Source organism: Tribolium castaneum, chromosome 9 (genome assembly GCF_031307605.1).
Source record: "Tribolium castaneum strain GA2 chromosome 9, icTriCast1.1, whole genome shotgun sequence".
NCBI lineage: Eukaryota > Metazoa > Arthropoda > Insecta > Coleoptera > Tenebrionidae > Tribolium > Tribolium castaneum.
In genome coordinates this window covers 3,646,383-3,669,005 of record NC_087402.1, presented here as the reverse complement: position 1 = coordinate 3,669,005, position 22,623 = coordinate 3,646,383, and the positions used below count along the sequence as shown (strand labels likewise).

Genomic DNA, 22,623 nt, shown 5'->3' with positions numbered 1-22,623 from the left:
ATTCATTTGTGAGCAAGTGTCGAACGTGCCAAATGTCAATGTCAACTCGAAATTTCAATACAATTGAATAACTGGCCCCAAATTTCCAGAACTATGATAATGAAGTGACTGACATTTAAAAAACCCAGTTATTATGCATTTAAAGCAGTTCGCATTGGCTCCAAGGCCGTTTCAAATGGTAACACGTCCTAACCTCCCTTCCGTGTTAACCCCTGTCATTTCAGCTCATTATTTTACTACTAATCAGCCCAAATTCATCAAAAGACTCCCCTTGCCAAAGCCTGAACGTCTCTCTAACCCAAAAGATCGATAATGAGGGCTTCCACCGGGAGCTCAAGTGGCTCCTTGAGCGGGGCCCCACCTCCCTTCAGTGCAAACTAGCAATTCGACTCGATGTGGGGCCCGAAATGTACTTAAATCCGGATCAAATCGCCGATTTGAATCGTTTGGGCCACTTGTCGGTGCTTATAGTCGGCGATGTGGATGTTGAGGCACCTGCTCATTTATCCAAGGGGCACATTACTTACATTTACGTGCCCCCTTTTGCAGAAAGAGTGTCTCTAAACGTCCCGTTTCATTTGCGGTACCAGCGGGCGCAAATTTCAGGGGGCTATGGCAAAGTTATTGTGAATAAACCAAGCGTTTTGGCGTTGAGCCCCCAAAGCGAAATTAAAGCCCCCTGTGATATAAGTAATGGGGTTTTGTGCAGTTGGAGAAATGTCAGTTATCAGGCTTTGTTTGATGAAGTCGAGTTGCTTGTCCCTGTGGGGGACCTCGACGATTATCCTTTGGTGTCAATTGTGACCCTACTTTTAGGGTGCGCTGGGTGTATTTACACCTTATCAGTATTATCAACGACTCCGCTTTAAGCAGCCAAATTTTGTTTGTGATATTTTTTATTTAAATAAAGGATTAAACAGTTATTGATTATTTATTGGTCATTTGTCACATTACATGTGTAGCAAAAGCACAGTAAAAATAGCTTAGCAAATCACCCGACAATAAACCCTACAACTAGTGATAATGAACGGAAAGTCTTAATTTGATTATGGAATGTTTCGGTTATTGCACATGCACGGAAAGTGGTTTATTAACACTTCATGCGAGCCTAATATTCTGAAGCAAAAGTGTTAATAATGATGTTACATGTTGAAAAGCGGCCTTCACAGCGGTTTATTCCGTTTCGAGTCGCTCTGCAAAAAAATTGTTACATGTAATAGTTATTCCCAGTTAGCTGCGAAATGATTAGACTCAAACAGGGCCATACTTACATCCGAGGTCAATATTTTGGTCAAAGAAGTGATGGATCTGCTCAAGGATTTGACCAATCCCAGCGATTCGGACCGTTGGTGTCGCCACTAGACTCACATTTACAGTGCAAAAGAATTAACTCAATAAAAGTGAAGGAAAAACGAGGAACTAAGGGTAAAAAGCGACAACAAAAGCACCAGCGAAACAAATTAGTGCCAAGCTTTATCAACTCCATTAAATAAGAACATAATTGGAACATGCGTTAGTGGTGGGGTAAATAAAGACTATTCCGGTCGATAAACATATGAATTTATTTTATAAACAATGTTAACAAACACTAGAATTCAATTAAATTAACACAATTTAGCTCGTTTTATAGTACAATAAACTATGTGCAAAATTATACAAAAAAGAATTTCACAAAAAGAGATTCACTAACGTAATAATTGACAAATTCTGGAAGATCCGAAAATCAGGAACGTGAAGGGAAGACAAAAAATGCTTTACGTATTTATTAGGCGGATTTTGCAATTAAAAATCGTCAACCCAGTGCATTAGTACCTGAGGAAGCGTCGTGTACAATAAGACCACCCACTTTTATCACTTTCGTTACAATTAAAAAATAATGCGTAACAAAAAAGAATAAAATAATACTATCAATTAATAATTAAATACTTTTTCATTTCATTTTAAGTTATTTATCTACAGTAAGTTTGACATTTTAAGCTTGTACTTGCCTAGACACTGCGCCATGCACGGTAATAACTCTAGAAAAGGCTTAGATAAATCGGTGGAATGTTATTTAAAATTTCGGCAAAGCTTAAAATGTATCGGAGATGTTTAGGAGCTAGGCGGCTTGTTGACGGGTGAATTAATGCCCAGGGCGTTAAACAGTTTCGTTTTCAATCCGCCCTTTTCCATGTCGGGGGTCCTTGCAGTGTTTGGCTGCCAAAAACAACAACACATGTCAGAGCTGTTGATTACACTACAACTACGTTCGCGGCACATTCAATTTAGAAAACCGACTTTTATCATGGAGTTGATAAGTGGTGTATACACGCCAACTAAAAGTGATGAGAAGCTTCGGACACGACTTACCTTAAGCGGACAAAGCGAACGGTTAAACAAGCGATTCGGTTCGAACGGACTTAATCTGAGTGCTCTATTATACCTACCTCCTCACCGTCGTACGACATGTCAAGCGATTCCCGGGAACCACGACGCGAGGTTTTGTCTTTTACGCTCCCAGCCTTACGGCGGTCCATATCGCCAAGGATGTTGGCCACTTTGGAGTGTTTCACGATGTCCAAAGCCTGCTAACACACGAAATCAGTCGGGGCAACCCCCAAAAATCACCATCATCAAAACAATTCCAAGACATTATCGTGGACAACGAAAAATTAACAAAAAGCCAATTCCTTCGCCTAAAAGCCCAGCTTAAAAAGCCGTATTCGATTAAGTACGTCTTATTTCCTTGCCAAGATATTGAAACAATTTTTCGACATTTCTTGCATCCAGTTGTTAAAAAAATACATTTTTAATAACATAGAAAAGCCATTAAACTACAAGAGCGTGTAATTATTAATTAATTACAATAATTTACGTAACAACACCGCAATTTGACGATTTGTCTAACGTAATGATAATTAATAATAAAAAAAAAACAAAATGATGTAATTTTATTTAGGCAAAATTGTCAAAGGTATCTAAAAATATGGAATAATCACAACGAAAACATTTGATATAATAACAATTTCCCGTGTCGTATTTATTTTTAGATTACGGACAAGCGATGTGTACAAAATTCCGTTGAACATAATAAATGTTTAATGCATTTTAATTTGTTGGTAATTTCTGCACTTGCCTTGGAATTTTTTGAAAACGAAAAGCAAGCAGTGGCAAAATCTAAGCACTTACTTGTTGCACATGCTGCAGCATAAACAAAGAAAAACCGGTAAATCCCCTCATGACTCAACCCCCGAATATACGCACCTCTTTCCTGCTTCGCAACGCACAATCCTCCAAAGTTTCCGCAGCTTCGTACTTCCCCTGTCTGCGGTACAGCGCCCCTAGATTTTTCAAAGTGGTCGTCACCGTTGGCGAATCAACTTTGGCCGCCTTATGCCACCCACCATACTCCCCATATGGAGCGTTCTCCCTGTTCTTGGCTTTATTCTCTTCGCGTTCCTCCGCCACTTGCCAAATCGGTTTGTTATCACCTGACAACAAACAAAGGATTCAGGAAAACGCAATAAAACGACTATTCATGCAAGATTATTATATTCAGATAACTGTACAAATACTGGAGGAATGCCCGCTAGAATTAAGATTTGCGCTCACCATCGATTGTTCCGAACTCGCGCTCGTGTGCCCGGTTCAGGATTTGCTTGTATAGGACTTCGGCTTCTTTGTACTTGCCCTGCTTCAAATAGCAAGAAGCCAGATTGTTCATTGTTTTGCTGACGTTGGGGTCGTCGGGGCCCAGCCGCTTCTCGTAAATCTCCAGCGCGCGCTGGTAATACTTCTCCACCTCCTCGTATTTGCCCTATGACCAACATAAAATAAATTGATCAAAGCTTTTTTTTTTGGACAAGTCGTTCAAACATGATTTATCGTGCGTTATGCAAAGTTTCCTTTACCTGATTCTGGCAGAGCAAAGCGAGGTTGTTCAGCTGTTTGGCGACGTCGGGATGGTCGCGCCCTAGCACTTTCTCTCGTATGTCTAAGGCGCGTTTGCACAGAGGCTCGGCCTCCTTGTACTTGCCCCTTTTCCCGTACAAAACAGCCAAATTGTTAAGAGTGGCAGCGACGGCCGGATGGTTCTCCCCCAAAGTTTTCTCGCGAATTGCCAAAGCATCGTTTAACAAATTCGCCGCCTCTTTGTACTTATTTTGATCCCGATAGACCAAAGCTAGGATATTCAGCATCGTGGCGACGTCTGGATGGTCATGTCCGCTTGTTTTTTCCAAATCCTCCAGTGCCTGCTTGCATAACGGCACAGCCACTTCGTACCGTCCTTGAGAGGCGTATTGAATCACCAAGTTATGCAGCGTGCGAAGTCGTGCCGGAATTTCATATCCGGCATTCACTTGTTGTGAAAGTTGCAATTGATTGGGTGGCGTTGGTGACATATCTTTAAAAGAACACAAAAGATTGTCATTTTTTTCCACCCTTTACAATTTCGTAAACCTACTATTTCGATCCTCGTTATCATCGTCTGGGAAAAGATCGACGACCGGATCTGGTTTTTCGCTTCGTGAGTGCTCGCTAGTGTTGTCGTCGTTGACGTCCTGATCGTATTTACTAACGGAGCTCATAAATTCCAAATGACGTTTTTCTTCTTCTAATTGGGCCACGGTCTGTTCGCTTGCTTGGAGTCTTTGTTGGGTGGAGGCCAATTCGTCTCTTAACCATGCGTTTTCTTGGCATAAGCGACGCACTTGAGTTCGCAGTTTTTGTTTTTCGGCCTCGATTAATTGGAGGTGGTTGGCCAAGGCCATTATCACCTGAAGGAGAAATTTACTTGCCTTAAAATGCGACATTTCTACCAATTAATGCGTTTCCCTGGAAGCAAAATCCCTTTCACGGTGTTTAAATTCACAAATTTAATTACTTTCATTGATTTTGAGTAACAATTTAAAAAATCAGTGAGGAGACTTGTCCAAGGACAGTTCGAACACGCGACTTTTTTTCGTTACAAGAGACTATAATTATTGTATTTTTGTGGTCAGTGGTTTCATTTTTAAAATCAGGCATCAGCAGGAGTTAATTATGTCAGAAAGAAAAAATTCAGTTTAATAAGTAAATTAACAAACAAAAGCGAATTATTTTTATGACACTTGCTACAATAAGACGATGAAATTATCTCAATTTTACGATCGGCTTAAATTAATTTGATTACAGGCTGCCAAACGAAGAACTTTTTAGTGTTAATTTAACAATTATTTACCGAAACAGGCCATCATGTTATACAAAAAATATCGAACATACTTGAGGCACCAAGTTTTTTACAGCCCTATAACCAAAGCCATAAAAACTTGTTTTTCCTGGAAACCAAGAACGAAAAACAACGTTTGAATAAAAAACGTGGAAATAGAAAAACAAAAGGATAGGGTGAGGACATAAAAACCGCAATAAACATCATCAATAATCATCCCACGAGATTTAAAGCTCGATGAGCAGAAAGAAAGTCTAATTGATACAGATTTTAATTTGTAAACACCCAATTTTTGTTAAGAAATATGGTAAAAGTATAATGATTTAACAATAATAATTGTTGTTTCGTCACCTTCAAAAGTATCATTCAAAAGATATTTAAGACACTTGGAAGTATTGTGAATATTATTGAAGCAAATTCATGAATAAACTCATCACCAAACTTATTATTCTTATGCATGTAATGACAGTGATGACGTTATTACAAGCAAATGAGATTTTTATGAACAATCAACAATAAAACTGAATATTGTACTTTGGTCTCAATAATTATTTTTTAAATTTTTTAATTAAAATCGTGGGTACACAATCTAATGACAATATAATTTTTGGGTAGGTTGTGAAATAATATCATATGTAATTTACTCAAGACCGGTATAAACTGACTTATAAGAAGATTTTTTTCAGTTTTAATCAGGTATTTTTATCTGTAATTATAGAAGAAAACTTCAAGTTCTAGGTCAAATTTACCATTTAACTTTTAAATTGCATGGTTTGTTACAGTTAAATAATTGTTAGTTTCTACAACTCGTAATCCAAGTACGACTTTCACAATTTTTAATTATTTATTTATTTTTTTTTTCAAATAAAACAAATTAAACCCGGAATTAGGCCGCCATTTCTTTTTTATCTCTCATTCAAAACAAACAAACAATCATTTCATGGTTTATTACAACCCAATCTCTTATCTTAATCCTCCAATTATAATCGATTGGCATCTGAAATCCCGTCGAAAATAATAGAACCGCGACAAAATAAATTAAATCCAATTTTAGAAAGTCATCAATTGGCTTCGACACTCTCCTTCCTTTTCCTTCCCTCCCCACTCGCCTTAGTATGAGTCATCGGTGCTCCCCGATCGATGCAATCGGGTGCCCCTTTCGTCTCTCACACACCGACGATTTTATCTGATTAGAAAGAAAAATAGAACATACTTGCGCTTCTCCCAGTCCCAATTCGATCATTTCTGCACTTTGTTGCACCAGACCGGCGCGTTCATTGGCCACCGGATCGGGGGCTTCGTGGAGGCCATGGAGGATGCCGGCGTGCTCTGAGCGGAGCGCCTCCAACCCCTGAGCCACCGTTCGCACAGCTGAGACGATCTCTTCCTGCGACATCGCCGTCATTTTTCCCAAACTTTCAATTTTCTTACTGGAAATAAACGACAACTTCAAGGAAGTGGCGGCGGAATTATGCCACAATTAGGTTAGAAATTTGTAGAAAAAACGCCGGATTTCAAGTAGCACAAACGAAAGGCAAGCAAGACCGCCACAAGAACACAAAAGCTTGAACTGAAAACAAAACCAACTTACATCCTATACGCGTTGATCGTTTTAGACATGTTTTTTCGAATGCGTCCTCTTAATTCCAATGAGCACCTCGTTCATCACCTCACGATCGTTTAAATTGAGCGTCTATACAAAAACCTTATTTATATTTTTGATTATTGTAAAAGTGCAAGGCGTTATCACAAGACGGAATATGAGACAATGCAAAAATATATTTTTGGTCAACGATCACCCCCGCAATCAATAATAAGGCCCCCTAGAACATCACGCCGCCTTCCCTTTCCACCCCATAGCTCGAAAAAGGGTGTGCCACTTTCGGTAAAAACGCGAAAACTGACGTCGGTGCATCAAACGTACTGCGTCGCGACGCCGCGCCTGCGCCCCATAGCCCGACGAACCCCATCAGAAATTTGCACCCCTTTCGATCGGAAACCAATACACGTGTGACGGCGGGGGCGTACACTCCGAGCCGTGACTCACGCCCGATTTTTACAGGGGCGCTTCCTCGTTACTTTGCCAAGCGTGACGATTGAAAAATACTTACGTGTTGCTATCATCCATGCCACGGGAATGCACTGCTCACCTGCTATGGCAATCAGTAGACCATAGCGTAACCTGCGACATAAATAAATCACAAAAATTGACCAACGGAAGGAAGGACACCGACACTTGAACTGTGCCCCCAAACGATCGGGGGGACGCTTACTCACCTTTATTTGGCAGCCAAGCGTTAAAACACTCAAATTGGGCTATTTTTGACACTGCAATCACTTTCTTCTGACATTAATGGCTGCGCTTTTGATAACTCTCTTCTCATTCCTTTTTCTCTCAGTGTTAGAAGAGTGACAGATGATTGCCAAATCAGGGGCGCCACCTACCGGGTGCCACTAAGCCGGGTTAAAGTAACACAAATCAGGGTTCTGGCTTGCAAAACACACCCCAGTAATTAATTAAACACTTTGCCGAAACGACTGTGGACAAATTTAGAGGGCAAAGCCCGTTTTAGCCGATTTTTTCGTGTCAATTTAGGGATTTAAGTTTTGTCCGGTTGCGGGTGCGCACCTGTGAGTTCGTCGAAAAGTCAGGCGACTATCTGCATATGGCGATTCAGTAAAGTAGCAGCAATTTAGCTGTGTTGTTGGTTTTTCCCCCAATTGTGCCTTCAAACTGGCATTTTAATTAGTTTAGTACTTTGTCTGACGTGTCGTCTAATTGTTTGAGCGTTAATTCGGTCATAGATGGTCCGTGGAAGGTGCTACAAATAAAAGGTGAGATCACGTTACATGCATACTTTTTGCTTATTTTTTCTGCCTAAAAATAAATCAAACTCGGTGTTTTTGCAGCAAACTCCAGCCGGACACTTTCCTTGATCGACCCTTGAACGGACCTTTTTCTTTAGTTTTTGCTTCTGTGGGAGTCATCGTCCAGAAGGGCGCTACCATTTTATATGACTTTAGTAAGCCACAAAGGTAGGTGATAGCGTTATCAGTTCGATTTTTGCAGTAAAAGCATGACGTAACATCCAATTTCCATAAACAATCGAGCACGCTTTTTATTTTTTTTTGTACGAAGGCAGCGCTGGTGTCACGTGACTGCGCGGTCTGTTCAAATAAACCAGTGGAGGCGTGTTTGCGGGGTTTGTAATTTTCCGGGCGAGCAGTGGCGTGCGCTATAAAAATAATCGTGTCGCATTGTGGTGATCGATATGGCCGTGGCATTGCGCCGGTTCGACGACATCGATTCGCGCCGCGACGCTTACGTGGCCTCAGTCTCGGTGCGCGCCCTGAAAAACCTCAACATAACTGCTCTCCAAGCCACGACCGAGGGGCAAACGGCCTCCCCCATGCCCATGCTGTCGCCTTTCCACGATGGTGAGACCCGTAAGTTAAGTAGGCAATGATGGTCTGGCACATGTCAAAAAATTTTCGTCAAATGTAGTTCCGTTCGAAATTTTTCATCGTCTCGATGTACCACCGACCTATTATGGTACTTAATTATCACGAAACGGACGGTTTTGTCGCATTTTCAATGGTCACGCAACCAGTTTATTACCGCAAGTTGTGATTACAAACAGACCATATGGTAACCGGAAAACAGGCAGATTCGATGCGAATTTTGCGTTAAAGGTAAGATGGGGGCCTTTCCGGAGCCGGGGCTCCGGGATAGGGATGCGCCGGCGCGTGACGTCACCACGTCTCTCGATTTATTTCCTTGTTAACTGTTTTTAAAGTGACCCAGTGTCATTTAGAAAAAAATTCATGAATTTGCTGACGGGTTCGCTGCCGCTCTGCCCCATAATGTGAGTTTTATTACACAATTTGTGCCGTTTTATTCACTCGAAAGCACGCTAACGCCGGTTAGATAACAACATTTGCATAAAACGATTAAGTTGCGCACGAAATTAGGTACAAAAATTCAAGCCGATTGTCAAATTTCTCGTACGTATGCTGATTTTACCCTTAATGCAGTTGGAAAACAGAATATTGCAGATTTACTAAGTACGTTTTTTTTGCTTTTATGCACTTACGGGGAACTAAAACTAGAAGGCGAAACGAGACAAAAAATTTAGTGCGGTGGAAAAAATTCTTCAAAACGCTGAGAATAAAAAAGTGTAAAGAAACAGTTGTACGGGATTAAGGCCGTGTCGCTATCTTTAACGGTGTCGGATCTAAAAATGTTTTTTTAGGGCCATTTTATTCTGAGTTACAACTTTATAGCTAAAATTAAATAGAAATATTTTAAAAGCAAAAAGATAACGCTGTTAATATTTACCATTTACAATGATTTTACGTTTTTTAATGGAATTTTTTATGTATCTTTGAAATTTATGGCTTAAAATTCAGCACGGCATGGCCGATTAATTTAGCAATTTCGGTTTATTTTATATCATTAAGCGTAAAACAAGATTGATAACGAAGTTGCTTATTCTGAATCTCGTTGCATGAGTGAAATTAACACGAATTGTTTCTTCCAGAGACATTATTAACCAAAAGCATAGTTGGGAGTTTAGGGCCCGAGCCAGCGAGGTGTATGACTTCGCAGCGACGTGAGCCCACCTGTTATAGGACGACAAAATTTTCATCGACAAATAGGCATCGGAAACTCCAGCCCTTCAGAGAAACGTGACTGACGTCCGAATTGCGAAAAACAGCAGCAAAAATTCTTTCACCACCAGTAATCAAAATAATAAAATCACCGCAACCATTGACATTAAAATCGTCGTTGGTACGCCACTGGCACCACAACCATGGGCAGCGTCAACGTCAATCGCAGCGTCAGCGATGTCTTTTATCGCTACAAGATGCCCCGGCTGATGGCCAAAGTGGAGGGCAAAGGTAACGGCATCAAAACGGTCATTGTTAATATGGCCGAAGTGGCCAAGGCCCTAGGCCGACCCCCCACCTATCCGACGAAGTACTTTGGCTGCGAGTTGGGCGCTCAGACTCAATTCGATTTCAAAAACGAAAGATTTATCGTCAATGGATCGCACGATGCGGGCAAACTACAAGACCTACTCGATGGCTTCATCCGGAAGTAAGTAAACCAAACTCGAAAAAATATCTTTAATTCAAAAAATAAAAAAAATAGATTCGTTTTGTGTCCCGAATGTGAGAACCCTGAAACCGAGCTGCTTGTCTCCACCAAACGCAGCACCATTTCTCAAGGTTGCAAGGCATGTGGCTACCACGGCCCGCTAGAATCCAACCATAAATTGGTCACTTTTATTTTGAAAAATCCGCCAAATTTAAATCCTGCCGTTCAGGGCTCGTCATTGACTGAAGGTAAGAGATCAAAGAGGAGCAAACGCGCCAACGGAGACACCAATGGAGACACCAGTCAAGTCGACGATCAAAACGAAAGCTTGGAGGCATCAGTTAATGAAAATTCCAAGGTAAGTGACGCGGACCGCAGACTAAACAGTTTGAAATTGAAACGTTTGGCAGAACGGCGATGATGACGACGCACACGAATGGCAAGCTGACGTGTCGGAAGAAGCCGTTCGCGCCCGAATGCAGGATTTGACCGAAGGTGCAAAAAATATGACCATCAATGATGATTTAGAAAAGAGCGAAAAGGACCGAATGGATATTTTCTACGAGTTGGTCAAGTCGAAGCGCGACGCTGGTCAGTTAGACAACCCACAGGTGTATAAGGAGTTGTACAATGAAGCCGATCGTTTGGAAATCAAGACTAAGGCCCCTCTGGTCTTGGCCGAGGTTCTCTTCGATCAGAATATGAAAAACCAGTTGTCCGATTATAGGTTGTTGCTTTTGCGTTTCTGCCATGATGATAAAAAGGCACAGAGATATTTAATGGGAGGGTTCGAGCAAGTGATTGCCTTGCATCGCGATACTTTGCTCAATAAGGTACCGGTTTTGCTCAAAACGCTCTACGATTTGGATGTTTTGAGCGAAGCTACGATTATCGCATGGGCGGAGAAGGTGTCGAAGAAGTATGTGTCAAAGGAAGTCAGTCAGGAGATTCATGATAAGGCCGCGCCGTTTGTCAAGTGGTTGAAGGAAGCCGAAACGGAAGAGTCCGAAAGCGAAGAAGAAAGTGATGATGATGTCGAAATTGAATACAACGACCGAGCTCAAGTCGTTCCATTGAAACCGACATCCACTACAAACAATAAGACGGAACGTGTCGAAGATGATGGAGAGGATGACGTCGACATTGATGCCATTTAAAGAGTTCTTATCCCGATAACAGGGTGCCGAGTGTAATTTTTTTTGGTTCGGGTTCACGCACTCGGCTTTTTTGTCTCAAAAATGATTCGCATTATTTTTATCATCAAATGGTTGTATGTTTAGCAAGTAAAGTTTGAACACATTTTGTTATCAGATAGTTACGAAACTGTTTTCTGGTACCCGACATTAATGTAACAAAACTTCCATTCACGAATAAATTGATTGATTGTATCATTTCTAAGGTTTCATTCAAGTGTTTTTCTTTTCACAATATTATATGAGATGTTATATAAAGGATTTTATTATAATTACTATTATAGTTATATAGATAGGTTTCCATATTTCCCATGTCAAATATCGAGCTGTATCCGTGGGTTTTACGATTTTATTATTGTTTAAATGTGAATAAAATTTAAAGCATCACCGCCACTTCTTTAAATCAGGCTGTTCACCCGAAACTCGTAACCATTTCCTTTCCCACTTGTCACCGGAAACAACCAACAACACACATTATCGCCGAAAACTTCCGTAAAATTCGACCATTGACCCAAGTCAAAAGTCGTATTGTCTTGATAGTATGTTGTATCACGTAGCGCTTCAAGCGTAGTCTCGTTTTTAAAAACTAACTTCAAGTGATAAACAAACAAGAACAAAATCACCATCCCCAAAAATGCCGCACATAAAAATCTACAAATCGATGAGAAATATTACACGTGACAACGTCGCGTCACATCCACAACCCAATCAAAGGCCGAATTTTAGACACTTTACGTCACGCGGCGTTGCCACGCGTGACCCAAAAACCTCAACTCACCCGATTCCGACAATGAGCTTGCTGACATTTGTGTGAATGTCTTTCCAGAGATCTATAATGTATTCAGCCACGGTTCCAGCATAAAAAGCGCACCATAGAGTTGTGTAAAACAGCATCAAAATGAACTGTTTGTAATTACTAAACCCAATACAGTTATCCACCCATGGGCAATGATGGTCCATCTTGAGAATACATCTCTGGCAATTTGTACAATGATGGGCTCTGTCGGGCTTGATAAGCATACAAGTCTTGCAGTAACGAGGTCGGCCGTGGGGGCCACAAGTGTACAGTTCTAGATTGCGCAAGCGCACCAACTTTTTCAAAATAGCGTTAGCTTCGTCTTCGGTGTAGTTGAGAAGTCGGGAATGTTCGGACAGACTCAGGCGGTACTCGTCTGGGATCGAGTGGTGTTTTTTGAGCGCCGTTGCAAGGAAAGACCACAGGAACATGAGGATAGTCACGTGATAGACGAAGAGGTAACTTGTTTTTTTGATTACACTGTCTATGATGTGGACGCAAAAGTGGAGGACGTACGAGTAGTAGGAAAAAATTGTTAGACCTAAAATGAGGGTTGGCGGGATTAGGCTAAGAAGTGACGTACATGACATGACACTTGGGTGACATTATTGAAACAAAAACTAGTCGGAACTTATTTTTTTTAATGTTGGTTATAAAAATATGGTAAGGGAAAAACTCGCAACCAAAATTCGAAATATAAAAGTAAGAAATTAAATAAAATCACATCTTTGCAACCATGCAGTCATGTAGGCCTAATCTATTAACGATTTCTAATAAAATTTCGATATCTCTTTGAGATTCAACAGTTTCAGGGCAGCCTAGTAACGCAACGGGTACTTTATCTATTGCAATCTTAAAGTCGAGGTTTTGTTGGGAAAAACTAACACTTTTTGGTTTCACTGTATTGTAAAATCTAAGCTCAGTCTGGACGTCGCGATTGCTAATCATTGAGACTTTCCAATCAAACGACGGAAACTTAATTTGATCCAAACTATGAGCCAGTTCACTAAAACTAAACTCCACATTTTTCAACTTTGCACTGCCCAGTTTTTTAACCGCTGGCAAATACGTTCGTCTTTCCCCGTTTCGAAACACAGACTCACTATTTCTCCTTTCACTAGACTTGAGATTCGTCACCAAACGCCTTAAACCCACAGGTTGCTGCTTCCAGTCAAGAATACCAACTTCGCTGACTATGAGATCTTTCTTTCCATTAACAGGAAATTCCTGAACCTGCTTTGGCCGCCTTCTTCGTCCAACACTTTGTACTAGGCGTTTCTTAAGCAGGGGTCGCCGCCTTCGTTTCCGGAGCACCTTTATAGCTCTTTCGCGCGGTCTTTGAGTATCTCTTTTAACAATCGACTTTGTAGCACTTTTTTCTGTACGTTTCCCAAGCAGCGGCCGCCGCCCCCGCTTTCTCTTCGGTTCTCGACCAGTGTGGACCTTCAGGGGCACCCTCAAAACAACGTCGTTGATTGCCACCTCCTCCAGACAAATTTTACCGGCTGTAAACCACCCCAGCTTGAACGTAGGAGGCCATTTGCTCCCAGCCGGCGCCTTGAACCGCTGTCGTGCGGTTTTTCTTGGTCTACCCATGGTTTAATTTTAGTAAATAAACCACATAACCTAAAGCATGCCCAACTTCAACGTGACATTTCCATTACCATTTTTAAGCATGCAATTAATTGATACCTTTTTATTTGAGAAAAGACGCAAAGTGTGGCTGAGTAACTATTAGTTTTAATATGATTACTTCCACAAAAAGCATTCCCGCGATTGGAAATTTGCACTAGTGCCACCAAGCTTCCGCCAGATGACGCGCCATTTGCAAATTTGGTTTGTCTCTCGGATGTATTATTGATATAATGATTATCAAAAGTGGATTTTTGCGTATTTGTTAATTCTGTTTAAGTATTTTTTGTCATAATGTAAGTAAATTGTTGGATTGATTGATTGTATGCACGTCCTGATGACTGTCATGTGGATTTTTTGCTTTTTCGCATGGCAAATCAATCATACAATGGATTGATGTTCAATTTTTTTGTTGACATTTTGCGAGACAAAGGCCTCTAGATTTGTGTTTGTTTAAAAAGATAATAAGCACGAGTCTGATTATCTTATTATCTTGACTCTTATTTTCTTGTAAAGATAACAAGATACCAATCTGTAGATAATTGATTTGTGGGTAAATACGGGGACACCAATCGAAATGTAAAAGGTCACCGTGTTATATTTTGCATTTGTAATTATTAAAATAGATGATGTTTGCTGTTTTCCATCATTTTTTGATATTATCTTCCAAACTGCGTTTTTAATGGGAGGTTATATCGAAAAAGAAGTTATAATTATGCGGTCATTAGTCCAGAGTTCATCAAGAAACAAAAAAAACACAAAAGCGATGGTTATTCATGTTTTTTGTTTTATTATCACCACTCACCAGCATAAACAATTTCACAATGATATATTGTGTAATAAAGATATGTATCAATATTTTTATCTGTTGCAATTACTTTAATTTTTAACAAAAATAATAAATAAAGTAAAAATAGCCGTGTCACGTGACCCTTTTTGGCGCCAAATGTAAAAATTCAAAGTATGCCCTTTCGCGCGCTGTCCTCCCCCCAGAGGTCCCCCGCGCGATGCGGGCCCAATTTTGTCATTAGCGAGTCCGCTCCTTTTAATACGTAACAATTTTGTTCGTTGTTTGTTTATTATTCACACATTCATACGAGTAACAGTAACTCAGCAAAAGTTGACCACTCTTGAAAACCAGTCGCTGAGCGAGCACTCAGCGCAACAAGAGTGGAACTTTCTCATCGGTATTTCTCGATTTCCTTATCTTGGCAATGTTTTACATATAAATTGCTATTCATCGAGTGTTATCTTTAATAATTAGTGAAACAATAAAGTGGTCACATCGGGTGTGAAAATGTACGACAAAAGCGCTCAAAAACGGCACAGGAAAAGGAAAACCTGGAGAATTAAACGTACGTTGCGGATTGTTTTGCAAACTGGGACGTGCGTCGTAGCCAATTTTTGAAAATTGTTGTCAAAATGACAACGTTCAAAGTCCGCGATTTTTGCATAATCCGACCGGTTATTGACGTGTTTATCTGAATTTTTTGCAGACTTGAAAATGTTGGGCGATTATGAAGATGAGTCGTCGTCTTCGAGTGGCGAGCTCACCCCGACTCGCAAGTCCGGCCCTGGAGCGGCGGCCCAAAATAGCGCCCAGCAAAACCCATCGATCCTCTCCTCCTTACGGAGCGTCTTAATTGTTATAAGTTCGGCGCTGATTTGTTTCGCAGCGGCGAGAAATTCAATCACTTGGTATATTATACGAATTTTAGTAAAACTATCGAAACTTTGGTTTTTTAAAGGCACTGCCAGAGATTCTGGGGGGCGTCGGGCGACTTCTGGCAGGCCCAATGGGACAAGTTCTTGGATACGGTGGGCGAGGATCCCTTCAGTTTATGGGTTTATGGGACAACGGTCTTGACCTTTGGGGTGTATTGGCTGTTTGGGGGGATTTACACGATTTTAGATATGACAAACAAACCGGCGGCCCTCCGACGGTACAAAATCCAGCCGGGGACGAACGAACCCGTCGACAATAAAAAACTGCTCCATGTAAGATTTTCACTATTTTTTTTTTTTAATAATTGATTGAGTTTAGGTCATTTGGTGCGTGATTTTCAATCAAATCATAGTCGGCTTGCCCTCCACGATCCTCATGTATTGGATCATGTCCTGGCGGGGGTTCCCCCCATTGCGCGAGCTGCCCACTTTCCATTGGGTTTTGTACGAATTGGCGGTGCACATTCTAGTCGAAGAAGCAGCCTTTTATTACTCCCACAGGTACAATAACTCCTCCCGAAAACCCCCACGTAACTCAATTTTGCAGACTCCTCCACCACCGCTCCCTCTACAAAATCATCCACAAGCAACACCACGAATGGACAGCCCCTATTGCCGTCACTGCAATTTACAGCCACCCGATTGAGCATCTCTTCTCCAATTTGATTCCCCCATTTTTGGGGGTTTTTATTATGGGGTCTCACGTGGCCACGGCGTGGTTATGGTTCACTTTAGCCCTCCTATCGACGCTAAATGCCCACTCTGGGTACCACCTACCGTTCTTCCCATCACCGGAAGCCCATGATTTCCACCACATGAAGTAATTAGTCCAATTGACCAAAACCCAAAATATTTTTTTTTTCTATAGATTCAACAATTGTTTCGGGGTGTTGGGTGTGTTGGACCGGCTTCATGGTACCGATACCAACTTCCGGTCATCGAGGGCCTACGTACGGCACATTATGATGCTGAGCTTCATACCTCCAAGGGAGGCCTACCCCGACCCCAACCCTTGCAAACACAAGCTGGGCAAGCAGTAATGGGGCCAGGGCACGATATTTTAACTCATGCACATATAATGTAATAATGTTAAAGTGAATATTGTTAGATGTAGTTATTGCGACACATCCTGAATATGACCAGGATTCATAAAAAATATTGTAATTGTTATAACTCTCTAAGGGGTGATTTTTTTGAATATTTGACGGTTATTGTAAGAACGGAATGTTCCATCCGCAGCTTCCTTGGCCAATGAACGAAGTGTCCCTTCACCCGTTGTGTCTAACGTGGCAAAAACTAAGGAAGCTGTGGTTCCATCAAACACAATAAAACTTGTTTTGCGTAATATAACATTTATATTACGTTGCGGTTACATAAATTTTATATTTGTTAGTGTTTATGGGGCAACAGCAATGGTTTTTGGGAACAATCTCAAGAAATCCTTTTTCCCAAGGAAATGGCGAACGTAATTAGCGTAAGGAGTGCGAGAATTTCACGGGCTGTATTTTTACTATTTGTATTATACTATTGGTTAAATATAGCAATAAATATTCTGACTGTGAACCGTCTTTTATTTACAAAAAAAAAATAAACAATCTTAATATTTCTTCAACGTCTTTCTGATCAACGCCAGGCGCTGCTTGTGCGCCTCCGTCGTCAGACTCCTCTTGTACGGCCTCAGCTCGTCCGTTCCGAACCCGGGGGTCCACATATTGTAATTCCTATTCAAAAACTGCTGAACATCCTTGACTTCGATCGTGTTGACGCGCCGGTTTTTCGCAATGAGGGCGGCCCCGTTGAGGCACCGGTCCACAAACTCGTCCACGTAGTTCAGAATAATTTCCTCGACCTCGTCCTCGAGGTTGAGAGTGGAGTCGGTGTCGCGCACCAGGTCTTGGAGTCGCTGTTTTGTCAAGATTTGGGCATGGTCCGAACCCTGGATGGTCTTGATTGGGGTTTGCATGGTCTGGACGCCGACGAGGCTTGCCCCCGCCATGGGGATCGTCTCCACGACTATGCCAGGCTTCATGTCGCTTGACTGGTCGACTGAAGCAGGGGCGTGCGATAGGGCAGTGAGCGGAATTCCGTTGTTTGCATTGACGTTCGTCATGATGGTGTGAGGGATGGGCACTTGGTTGATTACGATGTTCTGTGGCTGGATTAGGTTGTTGGTCAAGTTGGGCACAGACATGGCGAAAGTAGGGTTATGTTGAAGTCAACAAAGTGGGGAAATTACTGATTGGGGCACTCCATTGCTAGTCACCCACTTTGATTATTAAATTATTTGCACGAAACGTGAGTTAAATTAAGGGGATTTGGTTTAATAACCAACTTTCTAGTTTTTTGTTGTCACTTCGATGACAGTTCGTCACGATGACATATCGGTGAAAATAGCACCAAAAATGGTGCCGCCACTATGAACATTACAGTCGACCAGACAATCTCTGCGCGCATGGAGCTTGCACCAAGAAAATTATCAAAATAATCGTAAATCATCTTTTGACCATTGTAATGTGATTCTATTAAAAATTAAACTTGACTGCATTTAATTTCTGAATTTTTTATTTTCATATTCAAGCATTGCAAACCGATTTTTTTCACACTCTTTAAATCCTGCAATTTTCTTTATTTTTGCAGGAGATTAAGCCCTTCGATAGGGCCTTCGATTGTGAAAAAATCATGTTCGAACAAACACCCTTTGGGACCTTATGAATTTTTTAAGATTCTTTAAGATTTTTCTATTTTGCAAGCTTTATTTTTTTTTCACCCCTTTTATATCCCGCAATTTTCTTTATTTTTGCAAGAGATTAAGCCCTCTGATTGCGCCTTCGACTGTAAAAAAATCATGTTCGGACAAACACCCCTTGAGACCTTAATGAATTTTTAAAGATTCTTTAAAATTCTCCTATTTCGAAAACTTTATTTTTTTTCATCCCTTTTATATACTGCAATTTTCTTTATTTTTGTAGGAAATCAAGCCCTCTAATAGGGCCTTCGACTGTATGAAAATCATGTTCGGACAAACGACCCTTAGGATCTTAACGAATTTAAAAAAAAATCGTATTTAAGGATTGCTCTAATTAGTCAAATTAATAACTAACTTGTCCAGCAAGAACCACGTGGAGGTTTAGAGCATTCTTGCCAGGAAAAAAGGATATAAGGATGAGGTAAACAATGATTATTAGAAAATGAGGGAAATAAAAGAATTATTGGTAATTATTGGAAATAAAAAAAATACGTGACAAAAATAAAATGCACCTACCTTTATGGCTTCTGCGTTGGCTACTATTTGTAGCAAAACAATAAAAAGAAATTAAAAACAACACCATTAAAAAATCTTTATTTGCATAAAAGTTACATGTTATCAATATTATACAAAATAAAAAACACACAATACAACATAATATGTGGCACTCAAACTATAAGAAATTCAATACCACAGATAAATTGAAGGGAAAAAATGCACCTACCTTTATGGCTTCCACGTTGGCTACTGTTTGTAGCAAAACAATAAAAAGAAATTAAAAACAACACCATTAAAAAATCTTTATTTGCATGAAAATTACAACAAGCGACATAATTTAAAGGCTGTAAAAAACAATCAAGAATACTTATTATATTTAAGGATTGCTCTAATTGGTCAAATTAGCTAATAACTAATTTGTCCAGCAAGAACCACGTGGAGGTTTAGAGCATTCTTGCCAGGAAAAAAGGATATAAGGATGAGGTAAACAATGATTATTTCAAATGAAGGAAATAAAGGAATTATTGATTTGTGAAATGAAAAAATAGTACACAAAAATCAAAGCTTTTTCACTTGGCTCTTACCTTTTGTACTGCATTTGCTACCATTTGTAGCAAAACCGAAAAAATAAATTAAAAACACAACCAACAAAAAAATTAATTTGTAGGAAAGTTACAACAAGCGACTTTAATAAATATTATACAGAATAAAGGATACACAATACGGTATAATATATGGCACACAAGCTATTAAATCAACACATCACAAGATAAAACGCAAAAAAATGCACCTACCTTCATATGGCTTCTGCGTTGGCTACTGTTTGTAGCAAGACATTTAAAAAATTAAAACAACACCAATAAAAATCTTTATTTGCATGAAAGTTACAACAAGCAACGTTTGTCAATATTAAACATAATAAAAAATTCACAATACGTTTGAAATTATTGGTTTGTGAAATAAATAAATAAATACGACACAACAATAAAATGGACGTACCTGTGTTTCGCTTCCACGTTGGCTACCGTTTGTAGCATAAAAAATAATAATAATAAAAAAGAAACCAAAAAAAATGTTTCTTTGCATTAAATTTTGAGCAAGCCACTTTCATTCATTGAAATTAAAGACAAAATTATTACGTGGCAATAAATTGTTTGAGTGTTTGATTTTATTAATAGTTACTGAATTTAAAATGAGTCACTCAAACTATGACTTTTCAACACCGTATTTAGAGCCGGTGTATACGACATTGTAATTGCAATTAAATTTTATGAAATTATTGGTTTGTGAAATAAATAAATAAATACGACACAACAATAAAATGGACGTACCTGTGGTTCGCTTCCACGTTGGCTACCGTTTGTAGCATAAAAAATTATAATAATAAAAAATAAACCAAAAAAAATGTTTCTTTGCATTAAATTTTGAGCAAGCCACTTTCATTCATTGAAATTAAAGACAAAATTATTACGTGGCAATAAATTGTTTGAGTGTTTGATTTTATTAATAGTTACTGAATTTAAAATGAGTCACTCAAACTGACTTTTCAACACCGTATTTAGAGCCGGTGTATACGACATTGTAATTGCAATTAAATTTTATGAAATTATTGGTTTGTGAAATAAATAAATAAATACGACACAACAATAAAATGGACGTACCTGTGTTTCGCTTCCACGTTGGCTACCGTTTGTAGCATAAAAAATTATAATAATAAAAAATAAACCAAAAAAAAATGTTTCTTTGCATTAAATTTTGAGCAAGCCACTTTCATTCATTGAAATTAAAGACAAAATTATTACGTGGCAATAAATTGTTTGAGTGTTTGATTTTATTAATAGTTACTGAATTTAAAATGAGTCACTCAAACTGACTTTTCAACACCGTATTTAGAGCCGGTGTATACGACATTGTAATTGCAATTAAATTTTATGAAATTATTGGTTTGTGAAATAAATAAATAAATACGACACAACAATAAAATGGACGTACCTGTGTTTCGCTTCCACGTTGGCTACCGTTTGTAGCATAAAAAATTATAATAATAAAAAATAAACCAAAAAAAATGTTTCTTTGCATTAAATTTTGAGCAAGCCACTTTCATTCATTGAAATTAAAGACAAAATTACGTGGCAGTAAATTATTTGAGTGTTTTATTTTATTTATAGTTTCTGTATTTAAAATGTGTCACTCAAAATATCACTTTTCAACACCGCATTTAAAGATTTTTATTGCATTTAAGTTTTATGAAATTATTGGTTTGTGAAATAAATAAATACGACACAACAATAAAATGGACGTACCTGTGTTTCGCTTCCACGTTGGCTACCGTTTGTAGCATAAAAAAATAATAATAATAAAAAAGAAACCAAAAAAAAATGTTTCTTTGCATTAAATTTTGAGCAAGCCACTTTCATTCATTGAAATTAAAGACAAAATTACGTGGCAGTAAATTATTTGAGTGTTTTATTTTATTTATAGTTTCTGTATTTAAAATGAGTCACTCAAACTATGACTTTTCAACACCGTATTTAGAGCCGGTGTATACGACATTGTAATTGCAATTAAATTTTATGAAATTATTGGTTTGTGAAATAAATAAATAAATACGACACAACAATAAAATGGACGTACCTGTGTTTCGCTTCCACGTTGGCTACCGTTTGTAGCATAAAAAATTATAATAATAAAAAATAAACCAAAAAAAATGTTTCTTTGCATTAAATTTTGAGCAAGCCACTTTCATTCATTGAAATTAAAGACAAAATTACGTGGCAGTAAATTATTTGAGTGTTTTATTTTATTTATAGTTTCTGTATTTAAAATGTGTCACTCAAAATATCACTTTTCAACACCGCATTTAAAGATTTTTATTGCATTTAAGTTTTATGAAATTATTGGTTTGTGAAATAAATAAATACGACACAACAATAAAATGGACGTACCTGTGTTTCGCTTCCACGTTGGCTACCGTTTGTAGCATAAAAAATAATAATAAAAAAGAACCCAAAAAAAAATGTTTCTTTGCATTAAATTTTGAGCAAGCCACTTTCATTCATTGAAATTAAAGACAAAATTATTACGTGGCAATAAATTGTTTGAGTGTTTTATTTTATTAATAGTTACTGAATTTAAAATGAGTCACTCAAACTGACTTTTCAACACCGTATTTAGAGCCGGTGTATACGACATTGTAATTGCAATTAAATTTTATGAAATTATTGGTTTGTGAAATAAATAAATAAATACGACACAACAATAAAATGGACGTACCTGTGTTTCGCTTCCACGTTGGCTACCGTTTGTAGCATAAAAAATTATAATAATAAAAAATAAACCAAAAAAAAATGTTTCTTTGCATTAAATTTTGAGCAAGCCACTTTCATTCATTGAAATTAAAGACAAAATTATTACGTGGCAATAAATTGTTTGAGTGTTTTATTTTATTAATAGTTACTGAATTTAAAATGAGTCACTCAAACTATGACTTTTCAACACCGTATTTAGAGCCGGTGTATACGACATTGTAATTGCAATTAAATTTTATGAAATTATTGGTTTGTGAAATAAATAAATAAATACGACACAACAATAAAATGGACGTACCTGTGTTTCGCTTCCACGTTGGCTACCGTTTGTAGCATAAAAAAATAATAATAATAAAAAAGAAACCAAAAAAAAATGTTTCTTTGCATTAAATTTTGAGCAAGCCACTTTCATTCATTGAAATTAAAGACAAAATTA

The 22,623-nt window shown here is 38.7% G+C and overlaps 6 protein-coding genes across 13 annotated transcripts in view; 3 read left to right on the top strand and 3 right to left on the bottom strand.

The window, feature by feature from the left end:
- The window catches only part of LOC100142102 (phosphatidylinositol-glycan biosynthesis class X protein), an 88,733-nt gene extending 87,810 nt beyond the window's left edge, over positions 1-923 (top strand). The window contains exons 2-3 of the mRNA XM_001810834.4: positions 19-178; positions 225-923. Of these exons, the coding sequence (XP_001810886.1) occupies positions 134-178; positions 225-869 (690 nt within the window). The 5' untranslated portion in view covers positions 19-133 and the 3' untranslated portion in view covers positions 870-923. The remainder of the gene's footprint in view (positions 1-18; positions 179-224) is intronic.
- Klc (Kinesin light chain) lies at positions 913-7,619 on the bottom strand. Of its 3 annotated transcripts, none has more exons than XM_015979118.2 (11): positions 7,466-7,619; positions 7,300-7,370; positions 6,402-6,618; positions 4,445-4,757; positions 3,891-4,384; positions 3,592-3,796; positions 3,244-3,470; positions 3,169-3,180; positions 2,427-2,567; positions 1,272-1,358; positions 913-1,193 (listed from the first exon to the last, which is right to left on the bottom strand). In XM_015979118.2, the coding sequence occupies exons 2-11, from the start codon at positions 7,314-7,316 to the stop codon at positions 1,164-1,166; spliced, it is 1,743 nt and encodes a 580-aa protein (XP_015834604.1). In that variant the 5' UTR covers positions 7,317-7,370; positions 7,466-7,619; the 3' UTR covers positions 913-1,163. The 3 variants fall into 3 exon arrangements, with proteins under 3 accessions (XP_015834604.1, XP_064214833.1, XP_015834607.1); XM_064358763.1 differs by lacking the exon at positions 7,466-7,619 and adding an exon at positions 6,780-6,881 and having other exon boundaries at positions 7,300-7,342; XM_015979121.2 differs by lacking the exons at positions 3,169-3,180; positions 7,466-7,619 and adding an exon at positions 6,780-6,881 and having other exon boundaries at positions 2,427-2,564; positions 7,300-7,318.
- Positions 7,620-7,905: 286 nt separating this feature from the next.
- On the top strand, positions 7,906-11,869 carry eIF5 (eukaryotic translation initiation factor 5). 5 transcript variants are annotated; one of them, NM_001114372.1, is made up of 5 exons: positions 7,906-8,023; positions 8,099-8,224; positions 9,730-10,289; positions 10,344-10,647; positions 10,700-11,869. In NM_001114372.1, the coding sequence occupies exons 3-5, from the start codon at positions 10,003-10,005 to the stop codon at positions 11,444-11,446; spliced, it is 1,338 nt and encodes a 445-aa protein (NP_001107844.1). In that variant the 5' UTR covers positions 7,906-8,023; positions 8,099-8,224; positions 9,730-10,002; the 3' UTR covers positions 11,447-11,869. The 5 variants fall into 5 exon arrangements, with proteins under 5 accessions (NP_001107844.1, XP_015834293.1, XP_015834294.1 ...); XM_015978807.2 differs by lacking the exons at positions 7,906-8,023; positions 8,099-8,224 and adding an exon at positions 8,443-8,626; XM_015978808.2 differs by lacking the exons at positions 7,906-8,023; positions 8,099-8,224 and adding an exon at positions 8,443-8,635.
- LOC103312647 (hypothetical protein) lies at positions 11,818-14,105 on the bottom strand. Its single transcript, XM_008193783.3, has 3 exons — positions 13,971-14,105; positions 12,261-13,904; positions 11,818-12,133 (listed from the first exon to the last, which is right to left on the bottom strand). The coding sequence occupies exons 2-3, from the start codon at positions 12,866-12,868 to the stop codon at positions 11,881-11,883; spliced, it is 861 nt and encodes a 286-aa protein (XP_008192005.2). The 5' UTR covers positions 12,869-13,904; positions 13,971-14,105; the 3' UTR covers positions 11,818-11,880.
- On the top strand, positions 14,093-17,198 carry LOC654920 (uncharacterized protein). Of its 2 annotated transcripts, none has more exons than XM_008193782.3 (6): positions 14,093-14,206; positions 15,407-15,608; positions 15,659-15,908; positions 15,955-16,136; positions 16,183-16,455; positions 16,504-17,198. In XM_008193782.3, the coding sequence occupies exons 2-6, from the start codon at positions 15,415-15,417 to the stop codon at positions 16,673-16,675; spliced, it is 1,071 nt and encodes a 356-aa protein (XP_008192004.1). In that variant the 5' UTR covers positions 14,093-14,206; positions 15,407-15,414; the 3' UTR covers positions 16,676-17,198. The 2 variants fall into 2 exon arrangements, with proteins under 2 accessions (XP_008192004.1, XP_966455.1); XM_961362.5 differs by lacking the exon at positions 14,093-14,206 and adding an exon at positions 15,022-15,265.
- On the bottom strand, positions 17,186-18,060 carry Taf12 (TBP-associated factor 12). Its single transcript, XM_961281.4, has one exon. The coding sequence runs from the start codon at positions 17,824-17,826 to the stop codon at positions 17,233-17,235; it is 594 nt and encodes a 197-aa protein (XP_966374.1). The 5' UTR covers positions 17,827-18,060; the 3' UTR covers positions 17,186-17,232.
- Between the last annotated feature and the right edge of the window lie 4,563 nt (positions 18,061-22,623).

What these genes read in the sequence shown, in the direction of transcription:
- Klc (XM_064358763.1), bottom strand. Translation starts at nt 6,808, where the DNA reads ATGTCTAAAACGATCAACGCGTATAGGAT. An exon ending in ACGATCAACGCGTATAGGAT is followed by an intron (nt 6,619 to 6,779) that starts GTAAGTTGGTTT and finishes GTTTATTTCCAG; the next exon opens with TAAGAAAATTGAAAGTTTGG. An exon ending in TGATAACGAGGATCGAAATA is followed by an intron (nt 4,385 to 4,444) that starts GTAGGTTTACGA and finishes GTTCTTTTAAAG; the next exon opens with ATATGTCACCAACGCCACCC.
- eIF5 (NM_001114372.1), top strand. Translation starts at nt 10,003, where the DNA reads ATGGGCAGCGTCAACGTCAATCGCAGCGTCAGCGATGTCTTTTATCGC. An exon ending in CTCGATGGCTTCATCCGGAA is followed by an intron (nt 10,290 to 10,343) that starts GTAAGTAAACCA and finishes TAAAAAAAATAG; the next exon opens with ATTCGTTTTGTGTCCCGAAT. An exon ending in CAGTTAATGAAAATTCCAAG is followed by an intron (nt 10,648 to 10,699) that starts GTAAGTGACGCG and finishes AACGTTTGGCAG; the next exon opens with AACGGCGATGATGACGACGC.
- LOC103312647 (XM_008193783.3), bottom strand. Translation starts at nt 12,868, where the DNA reads ATGTCATGTACGTCACTTCTTAGCCTAATCCCGCCAACCCTCATTTTA. An exon ending in AAGCTCATTGTCGGAATCGG is followed by an intron (nt 12,134 to 12,260) that starts GTGAGTTGAGGT and finishes ATCGATTTGTAG; the next exon opens with ATTTTTATGTGCGGCATTTT.
- LOC654920 (XM_961362.5), top strand. Translation starts at nt 15,208, where the DNA reads ATGTACGACAAAAGCGCTCAAAAACGGCACAGGAAAAGGAAAACCTGG. An exon ending in GCGAGAAATTCAATCACTTG is followed by an intron (nt 15,609 to 15,658) that starts GTATATTATACG and finishes GGTTTTTTAAAG; the next exon opens with GCACTGCCAGAGATTCTGGG. An exon ending in GCCTTTTATTACTCCCACAG is followed by an intron (nt 16,137 to 16,182) that starts GTACAATAACTC and finishes TCAATTTTGCAG; the next exon opens with ACTCCTCCACCACCGCTCCC.
- Taf12 (XM_961281.4), bottom strand. Translation starts at nt 17,826, where the DNA reads ATGTCTGTGCCCAACTTGACCAACAACCTAATCCAGCCACAGAACATC.